Genomic DNA, 19,951 nt, shown 5'->3' with positions numbered 1-19,951 from the left:
GAGGGAGGCTGTAAGGTTGTTGTTTTAAATAAAGTTTAAAAACAAAAAAATAGAGGGAGGCTGCTGAAAACATTCTGCAGGAGCAGATGGACCGATAAATAAGGCCACTTAGAAACACTTTATTTCTACATATATACCGCGTTGTTCTTCACAAGACTTCGGTAGGTCTTTGTACAACAAATAATGCTGTTTATCTTAGTTGCAGTAAGTTAGGGCAGCTGGTTTTGCTAGATGTTGTTAGCTGATGCTAGCCCGCATTAGCAAAGCTGTTTTCTTAAGGAAAAGCTGCCTTTTCTTCATGAAGTGTGGCGATTGCACTTCGTTTGCTGTCACTTAACATGTATTTTTCCATATATTTTCAGGTTTGAAGTATTCTAATGCTTTAAAAGGTAATATTGCTAGTTCAATGTATTTTGCCACAAGGGTTTAAATAGAACAGACAGGACAAATTAAGTATGTGCATGCATGTGTGCCGTGCGAGAAAAATCATTTTGCTATCAGTGTGCATATTTTCCTTTAAAGTGGCTCTAATCAATACTTTAGGTTATTTTAATGACGTAGCACTCATTTTATCCCCATTCATTTTAATTTCGGTACCAGAACATTTTAAGAGGATGTTTTTTTATTTGATTTTTGTTATCACGATACTACAATTTCAAACTCTACACCGATCCTAAGAAAAATACTCGATACCATTTTTTGATACTGCGGCACAAATGTTTTGAACGCACAGGGATTTTTCTAGTTACTGTAAGATAATAAAATACTTAATATATGACAATATCTTAACTTCCTTTATGAGGGCAAACCCAATAAGTGTTGAACAATTTACCCCTTATTGAGAAATATGTGTAATTTAAGTGTCACTTACCTGTTTGGCAAAGCAAAAGATAATCAATTGTAAACACAGTACTTTGGATTCTGTCGTGCAGTTGTTTTATCTTTAGTGTTACTAGGACCTTCCCTTTGCCTGTCAATTTGCTGTTGATACAAATACATCTTCCTACCGAGGAGCAAATAGATAATCATGTACAGGATGATGATGTCAGGAGAGCAAACGCATTGCAAATGTCTCTAATTCTGGTAATTTTACATATTTTCTTTAGGGATCAACTACAGCAGCAGGGAAGGTGTCTACATATTCATACTTTTTCTGCTCTAATTGTGAGCTTCAGTCTGGCTCCACCATAACCTGTGTTATCATTAGGCATTAGGTGTCCAGGAGGCATCCTTACCAGATGCCTGAACCACCTCAACTGGCTCCTCTCGATGCGAAGGAGCAGCGGCTCTACTCTAATTCCTTCCCTGATAGCCAAACTTCTCATCCTATCTTTAAGGGAGAGCCCAGCTACCTTGAGGAGAAAATTTATTTCGACCACCTTTATCCGCAATCTCATTCTTTCGGTTACTTCTCACATTTAGTAACATATAGAAACATAAACCGACCGGTAAACAGAGAGCTTTGCCTTACAGCTCAGCTCCCTCTTCACCACAACGGACTGGTACAGAGTATGCAATACTGCGGAAGCCGCACCGATCCGTCTGTCATTCTCACGCTCCCTTCTACCATCACTTGTGAACAAGACCCCGAGATACTTACTCCTCCACTTGAGGCAGAACCACTTTACTTTTCCCTTGCTGAATACAATCTCAGTAAACTCAGAAACAATCAGCAAGCTGCCAAGCCACTACAGAAAAGGGAACTGCTATGTGGTGTAGCTAATGGGAAGATAGCAGCAATTACTTAAATTTTTCTCCAAAATATTAAGAATAAACAATTTTTCTCTAGAGAGGTAAAACTAAATATAACTTATTTATATATCAGCTTTCGGAGAAAGAACACAAAATATCTGTAGAGTATAAAATGTGATGTGCATTGCTAGTATGTTTTGAAACGTGAAACGCAATCTTTAAGTTAAACTTTAACTAATGTCACTGATTGTGGTAAGTTACAATCACTAGGGACTTTTTTGGCAGGATACTAAAGATTATATCCTTTTCATCACACTTCCTTTATTTTCACAGATTTTCACACAGGAAGTTTATTTCAGCATCCCAAGTAACAACAACCTCAAGAGGATCAATGTCTTTTCTTGTTAGTATTTGCCAAGTACTTCATTTTATTGAATTGTGACCTCAAGACTGCTTTCCATGGTTAAATCTAGCACTCATGTAGATGTTTTGAACAAAAGCAATTCATGTAAAAAATCTCTGTCCCTGCAGTTTATGCTTTTGCTATAAAATAGGGTTGGGCATCGAGTCTTGTGAATCGATTGCAACCCGGAACTAACATTCAGATTCTCCCGGAATCATTCAAAATGTTCAATTATTCAAGTTCGATTCTATACCCGGTCCGCGGACCAGAAGAAGAAGCCGCCGAACACCAACGAAGAAGAATCTGCAGGAAGTTTGTGCGCAACCATGGATGGTGTGTGGCAGCTACAGAATGTATGGCCTAACTTTAATAAAATAAATAACCCGTCGGGTGTGTGCAACACTTGCAAATAGATGATACAACGCAAATACCCAGCTAACGTTAGCCCATATGTTGTCTTTTTTTATAGACAAAAAACATGAAATCAGGTTATGTTATTCAGAAGGAACTCTGGTTAGCTTATTTGCGTACTTGGAAGATCACGGAAGTCCTCTAGTAGAGTTCCAGTTTCTTGCTGTTTTTTTGTTTGTTTTGTTTTTTATATTAGCAATTGTAACATTAGGCTTACAACAATAACAAGGACAATAAACACTGTTCTCCGCGGTATTTCATGCACACAAACACCGCTGAAATATCACGTCTGAGAAACACTAAAAAGTAGTATGGGTGACTACACGTTACATAAAAATACAAAACTGTCACAGTAGTTTTAAGTTTTACACTGTTTACAGCCATCTCGAATGCGGACGTCGTGTATGATCTTGTTGCTCTGACTTTCCGACCTTAGGCAGCATTCCAGTTGAAATGTCCTACTTTGAAGTCGGAATTTCTGACTCCCCAAGTACAAATGGAACGCACCATGAGTACGCATCAAAGCAATTACGCTCAAAGTGCCTGGATGTGTTCTTGCTCTGCCCCTTTTTGGCAAACTAATAATATATTTTATATTTTGGGACTTGCAGTTATCCGCCACATATATATCTGAGTTTCAGCTGCCACAAACAAATAACAGGTAGCAAAAAATGATGATTGGCCGAGGTCAGGCTGCGGTGAATGGGGAAAACCCATTCCAACCGCCTGCTGAGCCTGTAACCACCAATACTGGAGCAGATTTCAAACTATGCACATTCTTGATGAACTGACTGCATAGGTCTTCTTTCTCGCCTAAAACATTTGAATTTGTTACAAAAAGTAGTTTTAATAGTGGTATAAAAACAATAAACTTCCGCTGCTGGTGGGGCAATGCATTTTGGAAAACCTAGCTAACCCAAGTCCGCAGAAGGATGCATCCTTCGATAAAAATGGGCGGAGCAAGAGCACAACCGGGCACTTTGAGCGTACTTGCTTTGATGCAGTACTTGGGCCACCATTGATGACGTCAACACAAGTAAGCGAGTACTGAGTAGAAACACTGCGGCATATTGAGGAACGGCCCATGTAAACTTTTTTGACCCTTCCTCTTTAAAAGAATCGGAATCGAGAATCGCTAGGAACCGGATTCCAAATTAAGAATTGTAGTCGCAACTGGAATCATTCAGATTCAAACGATGCCCAACCCTACTACTAACCACTGCAGCCCACAGCCTTAAATGCTCTCTCTTTGTCATCCTGTAGAACCCTTTTCCTATTCTTGCTTTTATTTCACCTCTTTTTTTCATGCTTGAAATTAACCTTTTATATCTGTTAGCGCTGGGTAACTGAGAAACTGAGTGTGGAGAGCCTGCGGGATCTGGAGTTATTTGGAGGTGAGGTCCGAGTTAAATCATTTATTAAAAAGTCTTGTCGCTCTCTGTTTAAGCTGTTCCCGAGAATAAAATAAAAAAACTATTACATGTTTGTAAGCTTTCCTCTAAGTTCTTGCTTTGCTTTGCTTTTTAAATATAATTTAAATTTCCTATTCATTTATTTCTGTACTTTATTTCCTCTTTCTGTTTGTGTCAGTAGTTTATGGAAAGCTAATTCAAACAAAATTGCCCTCTAATTACATTCTGTGTGCCAAGGGCACTTTTATTTGCTTACTGGTATTAATAGTGTGTTGCTTTGAAAATCTAAATCATCATTTCCATTACAATAAGAAAAAGCTTCAAAATGAAGCACAAGTTTGTCATGAATGTTGGCAGTATTCATTTGTTTTGATGGCAGTGTTTCAGTAAACGTGTCATCATAGAAAATAAGAATATATTTTGTTGTTTTTATTATTGATGAGTTAAGATTTATATCCAACACATGTTTATTCTAGTCTATAATATAGAAACCAACAATTTTTAGAACAGTTTGAAAATTTTTTCAAAAAAACCGACTCAGGACAGGGAGACCATTTCAAAAGTTGAAAAAGGGACAATTTTATTCACTTTTCTTTCAAAATTGCCCAGTCAGAACAGTATGTCAGAACTCTGGCATGAATGAATATCTTTGCATTTGTAAAATGTAAAAATATTCTGAACAGTTCAATTATTTTTTACAAATTCCTTATTTATCTTAAAAAACGTATTAGCTCTGCCTGGCAACACTCAGTACTGGTTTATTGGAGAATGACTGCAAATCTATAAGTCTATAAATGGTGGAAAGAGGTCAAAATATGGACATTGTGATCTTTCTGTGCTTTACAATCCGTTATTTTTCTATTTTCTGAGCTATTTTTAAGTTATGTGAAATTGCTGGATTGGAGTTTGCTTTTATATTATTGCAACTTTGCCTCATTTTCATTTGGTTGCATCATCCGTTGTTTGTGCATGTTTCTACAAATTAGTAATTTATTTTGGCTGCCCACGATTCCCATTGCCTTACATGCAGGTCCAGTCAGAATATTAGATATACAGGTCCTTCTCAAAATATTAGCATATTGTGATAAAGTTAATTATTTTCTATAATGTCATGATGAAAATTTAACATTCATATATTTTAGATTCATTGCACACTAACTGAAATATTTCAGGTCTTTTATTGTCTTAATATGGATGATTTTGGCATACAGCTCATGAAAACCCAAAATTCCTATCTCACAAAATTAGCATATCATTAAAAGAGTCTCTAAACGAGCTATGAACCTAATCATCTGAATCAACGAGTTAACTCTAAACACCTGCAAAAGATTCCTGAGGCCTTTAAAACTCCCAGCCTGGTTCATCACTCAAAACCCCAATCATGGGTAAGACTGCCGACCTGACTGCTGTCCAGAAGGCCACTATTGACACCCTCAAGCAAGAGGGTAAGACACAGAAAGAAATTTCTGAACGAATAGGCTGTTCCCAGAGTGCTGTATCAAGGCACCTCAGTGGGAAGTCTGTGGGAAGGAAAAAGTGTGGCAGAAAACGCTGCATAACGAGAAGAGGTGACCGGACCCTGAGGAAGATTTTGGAGAAGGGCCGATTCCAGACCTTGGGGGACCTGAGGAAGCAGTGGACTGAGTCTGGAGTAGAAACATCCAGAGCCACCGTGCACAGGTGTGTGCAGGAAATGGGCTACAGGTGCCACATTCCCCAGGTCAAGCCACTTTTGAACCAGAAACAGCGGCAGAAGCGCCTGACCTGGGCTACAGAGAAGCAGCACTGGACTGTTGCTCAGTGGTCCAAAGTACTTTTTTCGGATGAAAGCAAATTCTGCATGTCATTCGGAAATCAAGGTGCCAGAGTCTGGAGGAAGACTGGGGAGAAGGAAATGCCAAAATGCCAGAAGTCCAGTGTCAAGTACCCACAGTCAGTGATGGTCTGGGGTGCCGTGTCAGCTGCTGGTGTTGGTCCACTGTGTTTTATCAAGGGCAGGGTCAATGCAGCTAGCTATCAGGAGATTTTGGAGCACTTCATGCTTCCATCTGCTGAAAAGCTTTATGGAGATGAAGATTTCATTTTTCAGCACGACCTGGCACCTGCTCACAGTGCCAAAACCACTGGTAAATGGTTTACTGACCATGGTATCACTGTGCTCAATTGGCCTGCCAACTCTCCTGACCTGAACCCCATAGAGAATCTGTGGGATATTGTGAAGAGAACGTTGAGAGACTCAAGACCCAACACTCTGGATGAGCTAAAGGCCGCTATCGAAGCATCCTGGGCCTCCATAAGACCTCAGCAGTGCAACAGGCTGATTGCCTCCATGCCATGCCGCATTGAAGCAGTCATTTCTGCAAAAGGATTCCCGACAAAGTATTGAGTGCATAACTGTACATGATTATTTGAAGGTTGACGTTTTTTGTATTAAAAACACTTTTCTTTTATTGGTCGGATGAAATATGCTAATTTTGTGAGATAGGAATTTTGGGTTTTCATGAGCTGTATGCTAAAATCATCCGTATTAAGACAATAAAAGACCTGAAATATTTCAGTTAGTGTGCAATGAATCTAAAATATATGAATGTTAAATTTTCATCATGACATTATGGAAAATAATGAACTTTATCAGAATATGCTAATATTTTGAGAAGGACCTTTAGTCATTATGAGCATGCATGTTATTAATGTTGTGCTTTTACTGTTACCAACATATAACAAATTAATCTGTATTGCTATACAATTGCATTCAGTGTGCATGTCAGGACGAACTGTTCGCACTGCAATAAATGCTAGCTAGTATTTGGTGACACTTGTTTTTAATGCATCTTAAAAGGTTATATAAGGTGAAGAGGTGGTTAGCTGGTCAAGTCATTAAGAAAAAGGCTAAAACAGCAGATGTAGGCCAGAAGCAACTTTTTAATAAAAAATCTCATTGTTGAAATTGAAATTTAGCATTTTATCTTCTTTCCAGTAGCTGGATAGCCTAATCATGATCTGGGGTTTGTGTTTGCTATGAACCCAAAAACAAAATCAATACTGTTTGCTTATTTAGGAAAAACCAATATTATCACGTTTTCCTTAATATCGTGCATCCCTGTTACTGATACATATGAACTGTTCTTTTTACAAGATGGTATAATTATACAAGGCAGAGAAGTGATTTTTAAAAAACACTTTTGAGACTATGGTTGGCTTCCTCCAATCCACGCGTTTTGGTTAAATGTGGTATATGGTCCTTCGAAAACTGCATATTATTCGCATGCATTGTGTATTCACCAACAAGCTTCTAGCATAGCTCTGGCTGAACAGTTGACCACTCTTTGTAGCACGTTAGACTTCATTTGAAGTAGTTTGTTTCCTGGTACAAATCCTACTTTTAAACTTAGTCCACGTTTTTTTAATAATGTTGGTATTGGGGAGGCTTAATGTCTGCCTTCCAAAACCAGTATTGTTCTGTGTCTGGAATGATGTCCAAGTTTCAACCATCTGACCCAAAGCCTCACCTTCAGATGAAAGAGTGAGAGCCAGAAACCATTAAGGCTCAAACATGTCATTAACTAGAAACTGTTTCTAACAGTTTCTAGTTAATGACACAGTCTAAAAATGGTGGTAACTAAGAAAGATGCACCTGCTTCGAGACTAGCTCGTTTTGTTTTCAAAAGATTTTTGTGGCACTAGTGGCTTTTATTTACAGACAGAAAAGGGGTTGGGAGAGAAGGATAAAAGGTATCCAGACATGCAGCTAAGGTCCTAAGATCAGGAGTTCATCCCCATGCGCCTGCCTTGAGATCCAAAAGCTTCTGTATATTGGACAACAGCCCTACAGCTAAGCCACGTTATGCCCCAAGGTCAGCAGCCTTAGAGGGCAAACGCTCTCTAAAGTTTTATGGCCAGACAAAAAGACAAAGTACAGGTCCTTCTCAAAATATTAGCATATTGTGATAAAGTTCATTATTTTCCATAATGTCATGATGAAAATTTAACATTCATATATTTTAGATTCATTGCACACTAACTGAAATATTTCAGGTCTTTTATTGTCTTAATACGGATGATTGTGGCATACAGCTCATGAAAACCCAAAATTCCTATCTCACAAAATTAGCATATTTAATCCGACCAATAAAAGAAAAGTGTTTTTAATACAAAAAACGTCAACCTTCAAATAATCATGTACAGTTATGCACTCAATACTTGGTCGGGAATCCTTTTGCAGAAATGACTGCTTCAATGCGGCGTGGCATGGAGGACAATCAGCCTGTGGCACTGCTGAGGTCTTATGGAGGCCCAGGATGCTTCGATAGCGGCCTTTAGCTCATCCAGAGTGTTGGGTCTTGAGTCTCTCAACGTTCTCTTCACAATATCCCACAGATTCTCTATGGGGTTCAGGTCAGGAGAGTTGGCAGGCCAATTGAGCACAGTGATACCATGGTCAGTAAACCATTTACCAGTGGTTTTGGCACTGTGAGCAGGTGCCAGGTCATGCTGAAAAATGAAATCTTCAACTCCATAAAGCTTTTCAGCAGATGGAAGCATGAAGTGCTCCAAAATCTCCTGATAGCTAGCTGCATTGACCCTGCCCTTGATAAAACACAGTGGACCAACACCAGCAGCTGACACGGCACCCCAGACCATCACTGACTGTGGGTACTTGACACTGGACTTCTGGCATTTTGGCATTTCCTTCTCCCCAGTCTTCCTCCAGACTCTGGCACCTTGATTTCCGAATGACATGCAAAATTTGCTTTCATCTGAAAAAAGTACTTTGGACCACTGAGCAACAGTCCAGTGCTGCTTCTCTGTAGCCCAGGTCAGGCGCTTCTGCCGCTGTTTCTGGTTCAAAAGTGGGTTGACATGGGGAATGCGGCACCTGTAGCCCATTTCCTGCAGAAATGGGCTACATCCAGAGCCTGTGCACGGTGGCTCTGGATGTTTCTACTCCAGACTCAGTCCACTGCTTCCGCGGGTCCCCCAAGGTCCGGAATCGGCCCTTCTCCACAATCTTCCTCAGGGTCCGGTCACCTCTTCTCGTTGTGCAGCGTTTTCTGTCACACTTTTTCCTTCCCACAGACTTCCCACTGAGGTGCCTTGATACAGCACTCTGGGAACAGCCTATTCGTTCAGAAATTTCTTTCTGTGTCTTACCCTCTTGCTTGAGGGTGTCAATAGTGGCCTTCTGGACAGCAGTCAGGTCGGCAGTCTTACCCATGATTGGGGTTTTGAGTGATGAACCAGGCTGGGAGTTTTAAAGGCCTCAGGAATCTTTTGCAGGTGTTTAGAGTTAACTCGTTGATTCAGATGATTAGGTTCATAGCTCGTTTAGAGACCCTTTTAATAATATGCTAATTTTGTGTGATAGGAATTTTGGGTTTTCATGAGCTGTATGCCAAAATCATCTGTATTAAGACAATAGAAGACCTGAAATATTTCAGTTAGTGTGCAATGAATCTAAAATATATGAATGTTAAATTTTCATCATGACATTATGGAAAATAATGAACTTTATCACAATATGCTAATATTTTGAGAAGGACCTGTATAAGCTGTGTGGGCACAATGGCAGGACATATGTTTGGATGAGTTAAAGTGAATCTCTCAAGCCTGAGAATGCTGGACCCACTGTTAAGCATTGTGGTGGTAGCATTATGTTGAGGGTTTATTTCACTGGCAGTTGACTTGGTTCATTGTGTAAAGTGTATTGAACCATGAAGATTGAGGACTACCTCTAGATTCTTTTAACTTCACCTCATATCAGTGGATAGCTGGTGTTCCAGCAGGACAATGATCCTGAAGCTACATCAAAACTGGTTTTATAGCAGATAAAGAAATCTAGCTGTAAGCTTTCAGAAGCGCCCAACGTTTTTATCAAGTTATGGACTTTGCTTAAAAGGCAGGGTTGTGCCAGGAAGCCAACCCTTTTAAACAAATTGGATCTGTTTTGCCAAAAAGAGTGATCAAATACTTTGCCTGAATTTCTCCAGGACCGTATTGATGGTCACAGAGTGTCCAACTTGTCTGCAGCTTGCTAAAGGACATTTGTCCCAATATTAATGGGGGTGTATGTATATGTATAATTTTGACTCTGTTGGGGTTGGAGAAAATCCACACTAAATTCAGACTTGTGCACCTAATTCTTGTCTTTGAAATTCATGTAAAATCATTCCACGCTGAAAAAAATAACAAGTTAAATACATCAATAAAAGGCCAAAATTAATATGGCATTTATGCTCATAAAGAGTGTATGTAAACGTCTGACTGGCACTGTAATATCTGTAAAGACGTTAAAGAGTAGCTTGTTAAACTGTGTTTGGCATTAATTGGGGTGGGTTTTTGGTGAAGCTCGTTAAACAGATTGATGTCTGGAAGTAGTTATTTCCTGAGGCAGAAAAGTCCTTGAATCGTTTCTCCATCATGCAGGGCACCCTCGGATGCAGCGGCTGTACTTAACCAGTAGAAAAAACTCCTCTGAACACAGATCCTTCTCTTGTTGTCTTTGTGTACACGTATTTATGTCATTGACATGGTTTTTCTACCCCAGAGCAAGCTCAGGGACTCTCACACAGGAAAGTAAGTGCGGTACTCCTGTCACTGCATCATCATCCTTCATGTGCCTTTTGTGTATGTGCGTGCATGCACTTATACAGTACGTGTGTGCGCACAAAGATTTGCATTTAGAGGGATACATAATCCCTCAAGGCTTTGGACCTGTTTGTATGCATGCGTGTCCAGTTCATGCTGCACATGCTTGTGTTATAAATGGTTTTTTCACCTCACAAACAAGTGCTTCTGTTACATAGTGTATTGATTTCCCCTCACAGAAGTAATACTTTTCTCATGAAGCCCACTAAATAACATCTGGTGTATTTTTGTAGCCTAAAAGTCTTAGCTTATTGTTTAAAGAAACTGTGTTGTGACATTTTCTTAAAGTTCTGATGGACTGTTGTGGGATTGACAGCGATCCAATATGCAGTTTGTGCGGTCTGCATATGTGTGAAGTTCATGGCGGTCCATTCTGGGTCTGATCTCTATGGAAGTTTTCTCCATGTGATCAGAAAACATTTCCAGACGTTTCTTTAAACTGTGGTGCCCAGAGCATGTTTGGCTTTCCTGCTGAGACAGTTTTTAATTTGTGCTTCCTGGTGCATAAAGATAATCATTTGACCTGCTTATAGAACAATCTCTTCTCTTTTTCTGTGAGGATATTTAAAGCGATAACCTGAAAGACGCGTGCCAATCAGAGGCTAAATGTTCATCTTTATTTTGACAATCATGCAATTAATTCAAAGAGTCATACATTTGCCTTCATCTGCATCACCAGCTTACTGCTGCAGTCGGTTCATTTCCATCATTTTGAAAGCAATAATTTGATGGAAATCAGGAGTCCTCACTGCCAAGAATGTTGGTTGTGACGCAGAAGTGTAAGAATAATTTAATAAACGAGAGCAACAGACATTCAAGAATCTTTTTTACACAACTGTTGGAGATTTGTTTTGTGAGAAGCGTTTCACAAATACCTTAGCTTACTGTGGCTACAGATCTTTAAGTTATACTATTATTATTATTTTTTTTATTATTATACCTTTTAAGTAATATTTGTACTCACTGGATATGAAAGTGGTTGTTCCTAATGTTGTAAATCCACTGATGTTGTCGGTCTGCCTAACACTTGTAGTATCGTAGATTGTTCTGCTCTTTCTTTTGTGATGGTTTAAGGGATATATCTGAGACAAATGAAGCTGAAATCAGAACTTTGTCTTGCTCTGTTTTCTCTGCTCCACCTCCAGGCCCATGAGGACAGTCAGGAGAGTCTGACCTCCCTGCCCTGTCGGGACACCATGGGCTTGTACCTCCCAGACAGCAGCTCATATGAGCTGCTCATTGTTCTTGGTAATTAAAAACACAGATGTGTGCACTTTTTTGTTTTAGCATGAAGCGTTTCAAAATATTTTTGGGGTGTTCCAAACATTAGAACTTTGTAGGCTGCAAGGCAGTTTGATTCTTTACAAAACAACCAAGTCACTGCAGTGAATGCATAAAATATTTATATATATATATATATATATATATATGCAATGCACATATTTGCCAACTGACAAAAAAAAAACAAAAAAACCCTCAAAGCACCAAGTGGGGAATTGAGGAGGAATTGTCTAATTTTTGACTCCTTTTTAAAACTTAAAGCTTGTAATGATGTATAATGCAAACTGAGGTATCCTGCGATCATTGATTTCACTCACTGATTGGTCCAGATTGGTCATCCAGTCTCATTTTCCAGTTGTTTTCAAGTTTCAGCTATTGCTCTGGTCGTATATATGGGCAAATTTAGGTTTGTAGCGATTTTCTTTCAGCTATTTTTTGATGGATGAAAAAATCTACCAAACTTTAATGGCATGTTCTGTTGTCTTTCGCATTTTGAAGAGTGGCTAAAACAATTAACTTCCTTGTACCTTTGCATTAATACCTAAGTGAAACAGGAAATCGTGATCACTAAATAAAAAGGTTCTATACAGTGAAAAAATAAAAAAAGTGAAGGATAAGGTAAACTAAAAAAGCTTTATTACATTTATTTTATAGGTATCGTTTAGTGCTGAAATTCTGAGTTACCAGTGATTTCTTTTTAAAGAAAATTATTGATGTTGGGTTATTTTCCCTGTAAATAAAAACATTTAAAATAAAGATTGTGTTATTCAAAAAAATTCACAGATTATGCTTTATGCCTCATAAAGGTGAATTGAAATTTTTTTGGCTTTTTGAACATTTTTACTGGGGTGCCAATAACTGTAAAGCTGTGGAGCTGCATATGTAAACATTGGACTCTTAAGATAATTTTGCAACCTTTTTTAAAGCTGAAGCACATGTCTTTGTTAGGTAAGGGCTTGGATGACCTGATGATTGTAAATCTGGCTCAATACAAACCCACTGGAGAGCACGTGGCCATCCGTCGAATCGACTTGGAGTCGTGCACAAATGAAATGGTTACCTATCTGCAGGTCTGCATTCTCGTCGCATTTCAGAATTATTTTTCTGTTGTTTCCTTCTCAGACCTTTTATTAGGAAAAACCTGTCTTGCCTACAGATTTCTTCAGATTTTGTCATGCTTTAATGTTTGAGATCATTAAACAAAATTTTATATCAGATAAATATAATCTGAGACAACCTAATGTAAAAGGTAGTTTTGGAATAATTTCATTAATTAAGACAAACAAGCTATTCGAACCAACCGGGTCTTGTGTGAAAATGTGTTTGCCCTCTCTTTAGATGTTCTGACCTGCTGGATTTATCATGTGCTATTTAGGTTTTTTTCTTAGACTGGCCACTCCTGGGAGGGTTCACCACTGCTTCATTTGTTTGTCATTACTAGATAATGGCTGTGGCTCATTTGGATCCTAAAGCCTTAGAAATGGCTTTGTAACCCTTTCCAGACTGATAGATGCGAGTTGCTTTGTTTCTCCTCTGTTGAATGTCTTTAGACAAGCCCTCTGTGGGTTGATCATTTTTATTTTGATCAAAACATGTCTCGTGCTTTTGTTCCTAACACATTACTCAGTATGGATCCATCAGTATGGATATCCAGCATAATTGTTTTCTGATCTGACATGTTTTGAAAGTGTTCCTTTATTTTTTTAGCCGTGTATTTTCACATAGGGCCATGCTGGCTTGGATAGCAAACAGCTTTTGTCATATACTCAGGTTACTTTAGTCTAAAGCTAACATTTGTTTGATGATTTAAAAACATTTAAGTGTGACAAAAACAGAATAAAATTGTAGGAGCCCTGTATATCCCTCTTCAATTTTGTCCACTCTTTTCTGCCTAATATAGTTGTCCCTGCTTCTCAAGTCATCAATTTTAAGATCTTTTCCCTCTTTAAATTAGGGTGAATTACATGTGTCAAAGTTGTTTCATCACCCCAGTATTCTACCATACAAGAGCGTCTTTATCGCAGAAAATGAGCTTTGGGTCATCACACCATTCATGGCTTATGGTACGAAAAGAAAAGCACCTGAAATCTCACCCCCCATTGAATCTAATGCAACCATTCTGTTGCTGTAATCCAGTCTGTGTTTGATCTCATATTCATTCTTATTTGATCTCGCAGGTTCAGCTAGAGATCTCATCTGCACACATTTTTCAGATGGTATGAGTGAACTGACCATTGCATACATTTTGCTAGGTATGCTTAAAGCACTTGAATACATCCATCACATGGGATATGTACACAGGTAAGATTAACTGCTGTATCAGAAAGATTCGTTTAGAGTGCTTACTGATGACAATATGTTTATTAATCAAACCGAAGTCTGTCAGTTTTTAATTGTATTTGATTCTCAATATTTGACCTTCATTGTGTGTTTTTAGACCTGTTTAGAGAAATTACTTCAGTGGAATGTTGTATTTCATGTCTGGCTATGTTATCAAGATAATCGTATTAGTAAAATATCGATTAAACCTCCCATTTGGATTTAAGTGGTAACATTCTTCACTGCTTTGCTGATGTAGGAGTGTGAAGGCCAGCCATGTCTTGATATCTGCAGATGGACAGGTCTGCATGTCTGGTCTACGGAGTATTTTCAGCCTCATTCGTAATGGCCAAAGGGCAAAAATGGTTCACGACTTCCCTCAGTACAGCGTGAAGGTGCTGCCATGGCTTAGCCCTGAAGTGCTACAGCAGGTATGTCCTCCTCGGAGCAGGAGACCACATTGTAAACCTATGTGCCTATCTAATTAGATGGTATTTTAACTTTTTTTTCACAGAATCTGCAGGGTTATGACTTTCGATCAGATATCTATAGCCTTGGCATCACGGCCTGTGAATTAGCCAATGGACATGTGCCCTTCAAAGACATGCCAGCTACACAGGTAAGCAGAAACTCAAAGCTATTTAAGCTGTTCTAACATGTCATGTTCTTATAAGTGCAGTAAATTCTAAGAAACATAAAAAATGTTTGAAATTAACTTCAGGGCAGAAAAGACTCCCACTTACCCTGTTGTAGTTCTGAATTTAGCTAATCATTATATGCATTTAAGGTGTTTATACACATTGGACCTTTTTGAATTTTGTCACATTAAAACCCCAAACTCATCTGCTACTTTTGGGTTGTTCTATAACATCAAATCCCATTAAAATGCAGTGAAGTCTGGGGTTGTAACGTGACGATTTGTGTAAAAGTTCAGAATACTTTTGCTTAACAAAAAAAACCAGATATTTATTATTTCCTGCAGATGCTCCTGGAGAAACTGAATGGAACAGTTCCCTGTTTGCTGGATACCACCACTATTCCCCCAGAGGAGCTGTCCCTCAAGCCATCCCGCTCTGCTTGCGATTCTGGCATCTGCGAGGGACCAAGAGCAGGAGGGCTCCGGCACTCAAACGGAGAACCTTCCTCATCATCAGGAGGACATCCATATAACAGAACATTTTCCCTGCAGTTTCACAACTTTGTTGAGCTGTGTCTACAGCGAGATCCAGAAAATAGGTTGGGGATCATTAAATATGAATGATTTAATATACAAAAATCATGAAAAGCTTTTGTCTACTTGTTTTTTTTTTTTTTGCAGACCATCTGCTACCACTCTGATTGGCCATCCTTTCTTCAAACAGGTGTGTGAACTTTTTTTTTTTTTACTTTTTAGTTCTTTGGCTTAAAAAAGTTATGTATTTCAGCAGATTTCTTTCAACTTTAAGTAAGTTTTCATACTGTGTACTTTTGTATTGGAAAGACATGTTTCTAGTTCATTTCTCTCTCATGCCAGACAATAAAACAGCTTCACCTTTCACCTGTATCTCACATTGTTGAACTTCTCAGATCAAACGTCGACCCTCAGAAGCGCTGCCTGAGCTGCTGCAGCCGGTGTCGCCCATCTCTTGCTTTGAGAGCTCCAGGCCACAGGACTCCGTTTCTGGACTGGCAAGTCTAGAGTCTGGTCTCGGCCATCTGGAAGTGGACGACTGGGACTTCTGACAGTAAAGGACTCCAAGCGGAACACGAGCAAAGGATTGTATTGAGAAACTCTCCACTGAGGATGGGATTTATTCTGTAATTAGCCCCTTTTTAAACGATTGACTTAATTTAAAAGACTTTGCTATTCACTGACAGAAAGTTAAAGCCAACGGTCATCTTGACTCTTTGACGTCTTGCCCATGCTTTCGTTTCTAGATATGCACAAACTGATGCATTGCACTGATGGCCTCTTGTAGACACAAACCTGTTGACGAACTGTACACTACAAGTATCCTCATGCTAAAAACACAATAGGGACATGTCCCTCATGTCATTTGTGAAGTTACCTTATGGATTTAGATGGCAGGACACGGATTGATCTGAAGATGCTAAAAATTTGAGGAACACTTCTTTTGCATTAATATGGTAACTTGATCTGTTCACAGATCCACCATAAGGCGGCACAGCAGTTTTTACAGATAACTGTTACCACTCTCTCAGCTGGAAGTGCTCTTGGTTAATCAACTGAACAAACAGAATGTAAAGATGTTCATTCACCTGCTTTATGTTCCAAACTTCTTATGCTTCAGGCTGGTCTTTTGTTGCACGTTTAAAACTTAGAACACATCCATGTATGAGTCATCTGGGTCTTACACATGTGAAAAGTGAATGTTTTGCTTGTGCTTGTTTTGTCTGCATGTAAATTTGAACGTAAGGAGAAAGCAACATGTTTCAAAAATAAAAAACCCAAACAACAAACTGGGTGCAGCTTCATGTTTTACCACATTCATTAAAAAACAAGCTGTAAAGCTTCAAAAAAATATTTATTGAAAACTTACATAGACAAACACAGAGCAAGGGTTTAAAGAGTTCATATGATGCTAATCTTCCTCATCTGATGGAGGCTGGTCTGTTGCAGCATTGTGCTTCTCCATCTTTGCAATCAGCTCTGGAATAAAGGAACAGAAAATCATGTCAGGCTGTATTTCAATACATTGATTTGTAACCTGCCTGTCTTACTTTCTGCAGAATTTGCCTACCTTTTGCAGGGTTAAAGACTCCGTTGGTTTGAGTGTTGCACACGTAGCACCGTTTCGACTTACGATAATGCTGAAGAGCACAGCTTTCACAGAAATAGTGCCTGCACCTGGAACACAGATAACTGGTTAGCACGCCCCAACAAAAACAGCATTACAGAGTGAAGGAAAAGCATGTTGGGGGGACTCACTTTGTGATGATGGGATTCTTAAAAGTATCCCGGCAGATGAAGCACTTAAAGGGCAAATCCTCATCATCACTGCTCACCTCATAATTCTCATCATCTTGATGAAAAAACAAGTTAAAAAATGCTGAAGTCTACAAATGATAGATTATGAAAAGACTTAATAAATTCACCATTTCCTCCATATCTGCCCTCTTCCAGTTCCCTCTCAATCTGCCAGCCATGTTTGTAGTCTGATCTGTCGTGAAGAAACTTGCAGCTGTCTTAAAAAAAACAATAGATGGGAACGTTAAACATGCAAGTGGATTATAAAGATATCATACTAAAGTTTTAGATAACTTAGAATTTTGAACAAACCTCCAAAACCACAGAAACCAGTCTCCTTGTAATCCTTGCAGATATCTGGCTGGTAGTCCCACCGGACTGTGGCTCTCAGGTGTTCAGGGGCTCTGATTGGCCCTTTTCTGTTGCAAAGATTATATTTAAGGATCACTACACAAAGAAAATATTTTTAAATCCTATTTATGATCTATTTAATTCCTTGTACCTTAAAAAGCAACATCACTGAAATAATTGCTTATAGGGGAGCTTTTAAGGTCTCCAGTTATTTAGGTCAGTTCTTGTGTCCTGTAGTCATTCTAGTAGATTTCTGGGTTGTGCAAATGTTTTTTAGTTTTATAACAAGCTTTAAAATATTTATGGCCTTACCTGACCATACCAGAAGAGGCATTGCCCATTGTGGTGTCTTTAGGCTTGATGAATTTCTGGTAGTTATTGATGCCACGGTATATTTTATCATCATCTTTACCTGTTAGCTCCTTTTAAAAGAGGGAAAAGGGAACATTTTTTAATATTCTATAACTCTTTAAACAACAAAAAAGTATAAACTTTGTTAAAGTAGTTATATATATAACATTAGCTTTCTACCTCTTGGATTTTCTGACTCCTCTCAAAAATCGCCTGGGCGTCCTTGTCTCTCTCTGTGTCCAGCTGATATGTAGCAGTTGCACCCATGTCCTCGGGTCCCTCTGGTTTCTTTGTTTTAACAAAATTATATAAAAAGGCAGAAAGAATTACATTTTACATCCTGATTAGCCCCTATAGGTCTGATGAGCATATTCACAACAGCACATCTGATACAATTTGGAAGCAGGAGAAAGAAATTAGGCATGGGCAGTTTATTGGTACCAAGGTTTACCGACTGTTTATATGGTTTCAAGTACTTTCAATGAGATTGTGATGCTCCCTCCACCAGTTGCTGTGCACTGCCAATCAGCTGGCAAAAGAAAGTTACAATTTCCCTTGCTAGCATGAAAAACAAATTTGGTTGTATGGACTTGAAAAATGGTGGTCTGTCCAAATAGGTGCAACATTAGGGCTTTACGACATTACGACAAATTGCAAAATGTGCAATAATGATGGTGTCATTTAACAGTGTTAATTACTTTCAGCTTTGAGTTCACTGCAATCATACACCCCAGATTGGGCTATTTGAAAAACATTATTCTGTTCATTTATTTTTTTCCAACCTAACGATATGCTTGAATTCAAAATGTTGCTTCAGCAGTGAAACAGCTGGGTTGCAGTTTCTAAATGACATATCTTAACCCTCTAAAACATTTTCTGTTGCATTAAAACAAGACTCCCCACAGGATGAATGTGTGGTGTGTGAATAATTATATAATAATATTTATTGCAATTCAAGTAGTTCTTTGCTATATTGATATTGCAAAAATAAAAAGGTGATGTATTGCGCAGCTCTACATGTTTACTATACGTGTGTGGAGAGATGGGGAAGACATGTAGCACAGGTCTTCGGGGTCCGGACTCGAACCCGGGACCAATTCGTTTTTTACTCCCAGGAAGGCCGCATAAAACGTGGTTTCAACTTACCGCCGATCGTGAAGACTTATAAGAAACTGTGATCTTGTCTTCCTTGCCATCTTCACTTTCACTGGAAGATACAGCATCTTTCTCCACTTTTTTCGTCTGGAAAAATAAAATAAAATCATGTTTGTGTCGATATTTAGTTAGACATTATCAGAAGATGCATTTATGTATTGTTATGTACCCTCTGAATCATGGGGTTGACCCGGGCATCTTTCTTTTCTCTCCTGACCACAGCGCTCTGGTCCTCGTCACTGTTACTGTCTAGGACAGAGAGGAGGGCGGATGAGTATAAAACATTTACTTAAAGCTAATAAAATACAATTGCGTTGGTCATAAAAAGTATCAACTAGCTAGTGAGCAGTAAAATGTGCCTAAATATGACCCAGAGGTCTAAATTACGTACAAACTTGAATGCAGCACAAACATCCTACATAATTTACCAAAAATATTTAAATGTAAAGATATAGAAAGGCTCACATCAAACATGGCAAGGACTGTTAAAACCAAATAGCAAACGAACACAACCACTGTCTATTTTGTTTAGAATTTGAAACTGACGTCAAAAGCTACAAAATACTCTGTATTCATTACTTAAAAACACGTTAAACGCTATAAAACGTAGAGATAATTACCTTTGTCACTGCCACTTGCTTTTCTTTTCCGTCCGGAGAATTTTTTGGTTGATTTTTTAAACAGAAACGTACAAGAAGGTGCTTTGGCCTCCTCTGATTCCGCCATCTTGCAAAGAGCTATGTTACTGTCCTCTGTGGTCACAGCGCCCTCTGCTGTTTTGGAGAACACATAATTTTTTCTCCCCCTCTGAATATTTTTTTGCTCCAATTTTGTTTTGCATTTCATACTACAACGCAGTTTGATGTTGTGATTTATCTTGTCTAAATATATACGTTAAATAGTTATACATTGTTATTATTAACTATTAAGCATAGTAATTGGAAACATTTTTGTTTATATTCC

At 38.6% G+C, this 19,951-nt stretch overlaps 2 protein-coding genes across 8 annotated transcripts; one reads left to right on the top strand and one right to left on the bottom strand.

Moving 5' to 3' along the window:
* Nucleotides 1-7: 7 nt before the first annotated feature.
* LOC124864291 (STE20-related kinase adapter protein alpha-like) lies at nt 8-16,623 on the top strand. Of its 7 annotated transcripts, XM_047359017.1 has the most exons (14): nt 22-161; nt 363-389; nt 2,026-2,095; nt 3,843-3,900; nt 10,463-10,491; nt 11,709-11,811; nt 12,793-12,914; nt 13,799-13,907; nt 14,022-14,145; nt 14,423-14,594; nt 14,678-14,782; nt 15,146-15,399; nt 15,482-15,524; nt 15,730-16,623. In XM_047359017.1, the coding sequence occupies exons 3-14, from the start codon at nt 2,084-2,086 to the stop codon at nt 15,883-15,885; spliced, it is 1,287 nt and encodes a 428-aa protein (XP_047214973.1). In that variant the 5' UTR covers nt 22-161; nt 363-389; nt 2,026-2,083; the 3' UTR covers nt 15,886-16,623. The 7 variants fall into 7 exon arrangements, with proteins under 7 accessions (XP_047214979.1, XP_047214973.1, XP_047214975.1 ...); XM_047359018.1 differs by lacking the exon at nt 363-389 and having other exon boundaries at nt 23-161; XM_047359019.1 differs by lacking the exons at nt 3,843-3,900; nt 10,463-10,491.
* A 46-nt stretch (nt 16,624-16,669) lies between these two features.
* Nucleotides 16,670-19,769, bottom strand: LOC124864292 (E3 ubiquitin-protein ligase RNF113A-like). The gene is made up of 10 exons (XM_047359024.1): nt 19,609-19,769; nt 19,158-19,237; nt 18,980-19,075; nt 18,014-18,121; nt 17,795-17,904; nt 17,444-17,550; nt 17,260-17,349; nt 17,093-17,186; nt 16,905-17,011; nt 16,670-16,813 (listed from the first exon to the last, which is right to left on the bottom strand). The coding sequence occupies exons 1-10, from the start codon at nt 19,712-19,714 to the stop codon at nt 16,746-16,748; spliced, it is 966 nt and encodes a 321-aa protein (XP_047214980.1). The 5' UTR covers nt 19,715-19,769; the 3' UTR covers nt 16,670-16,745.
* Between the last annotated feature and the right edge of the window lie 182 nt (nt 19,770-19,951).

Source organism: Girardinichthys multiradiatus, chromosome Y (assembly GCF_021462225.1).
Source record: "Girardinichthys multiradiatus isolate DD_20200921_A chromosome Y, DD_fGirMul_XY1, whole genome shotgun sequence".
NCBI classification, from domain to species: Eukaryota; Metazoa; Chordata; class Actinopteri; order Cyprinodontiformes; family Goodeidae; genus Girardinichthys; species Girardinichthys multiradiatus.
The sequence above is the reverse complement of the archived record's forward strand: the minus strand, read 5'-3'. Positions and strand labels throughout refer to the sequence as shown.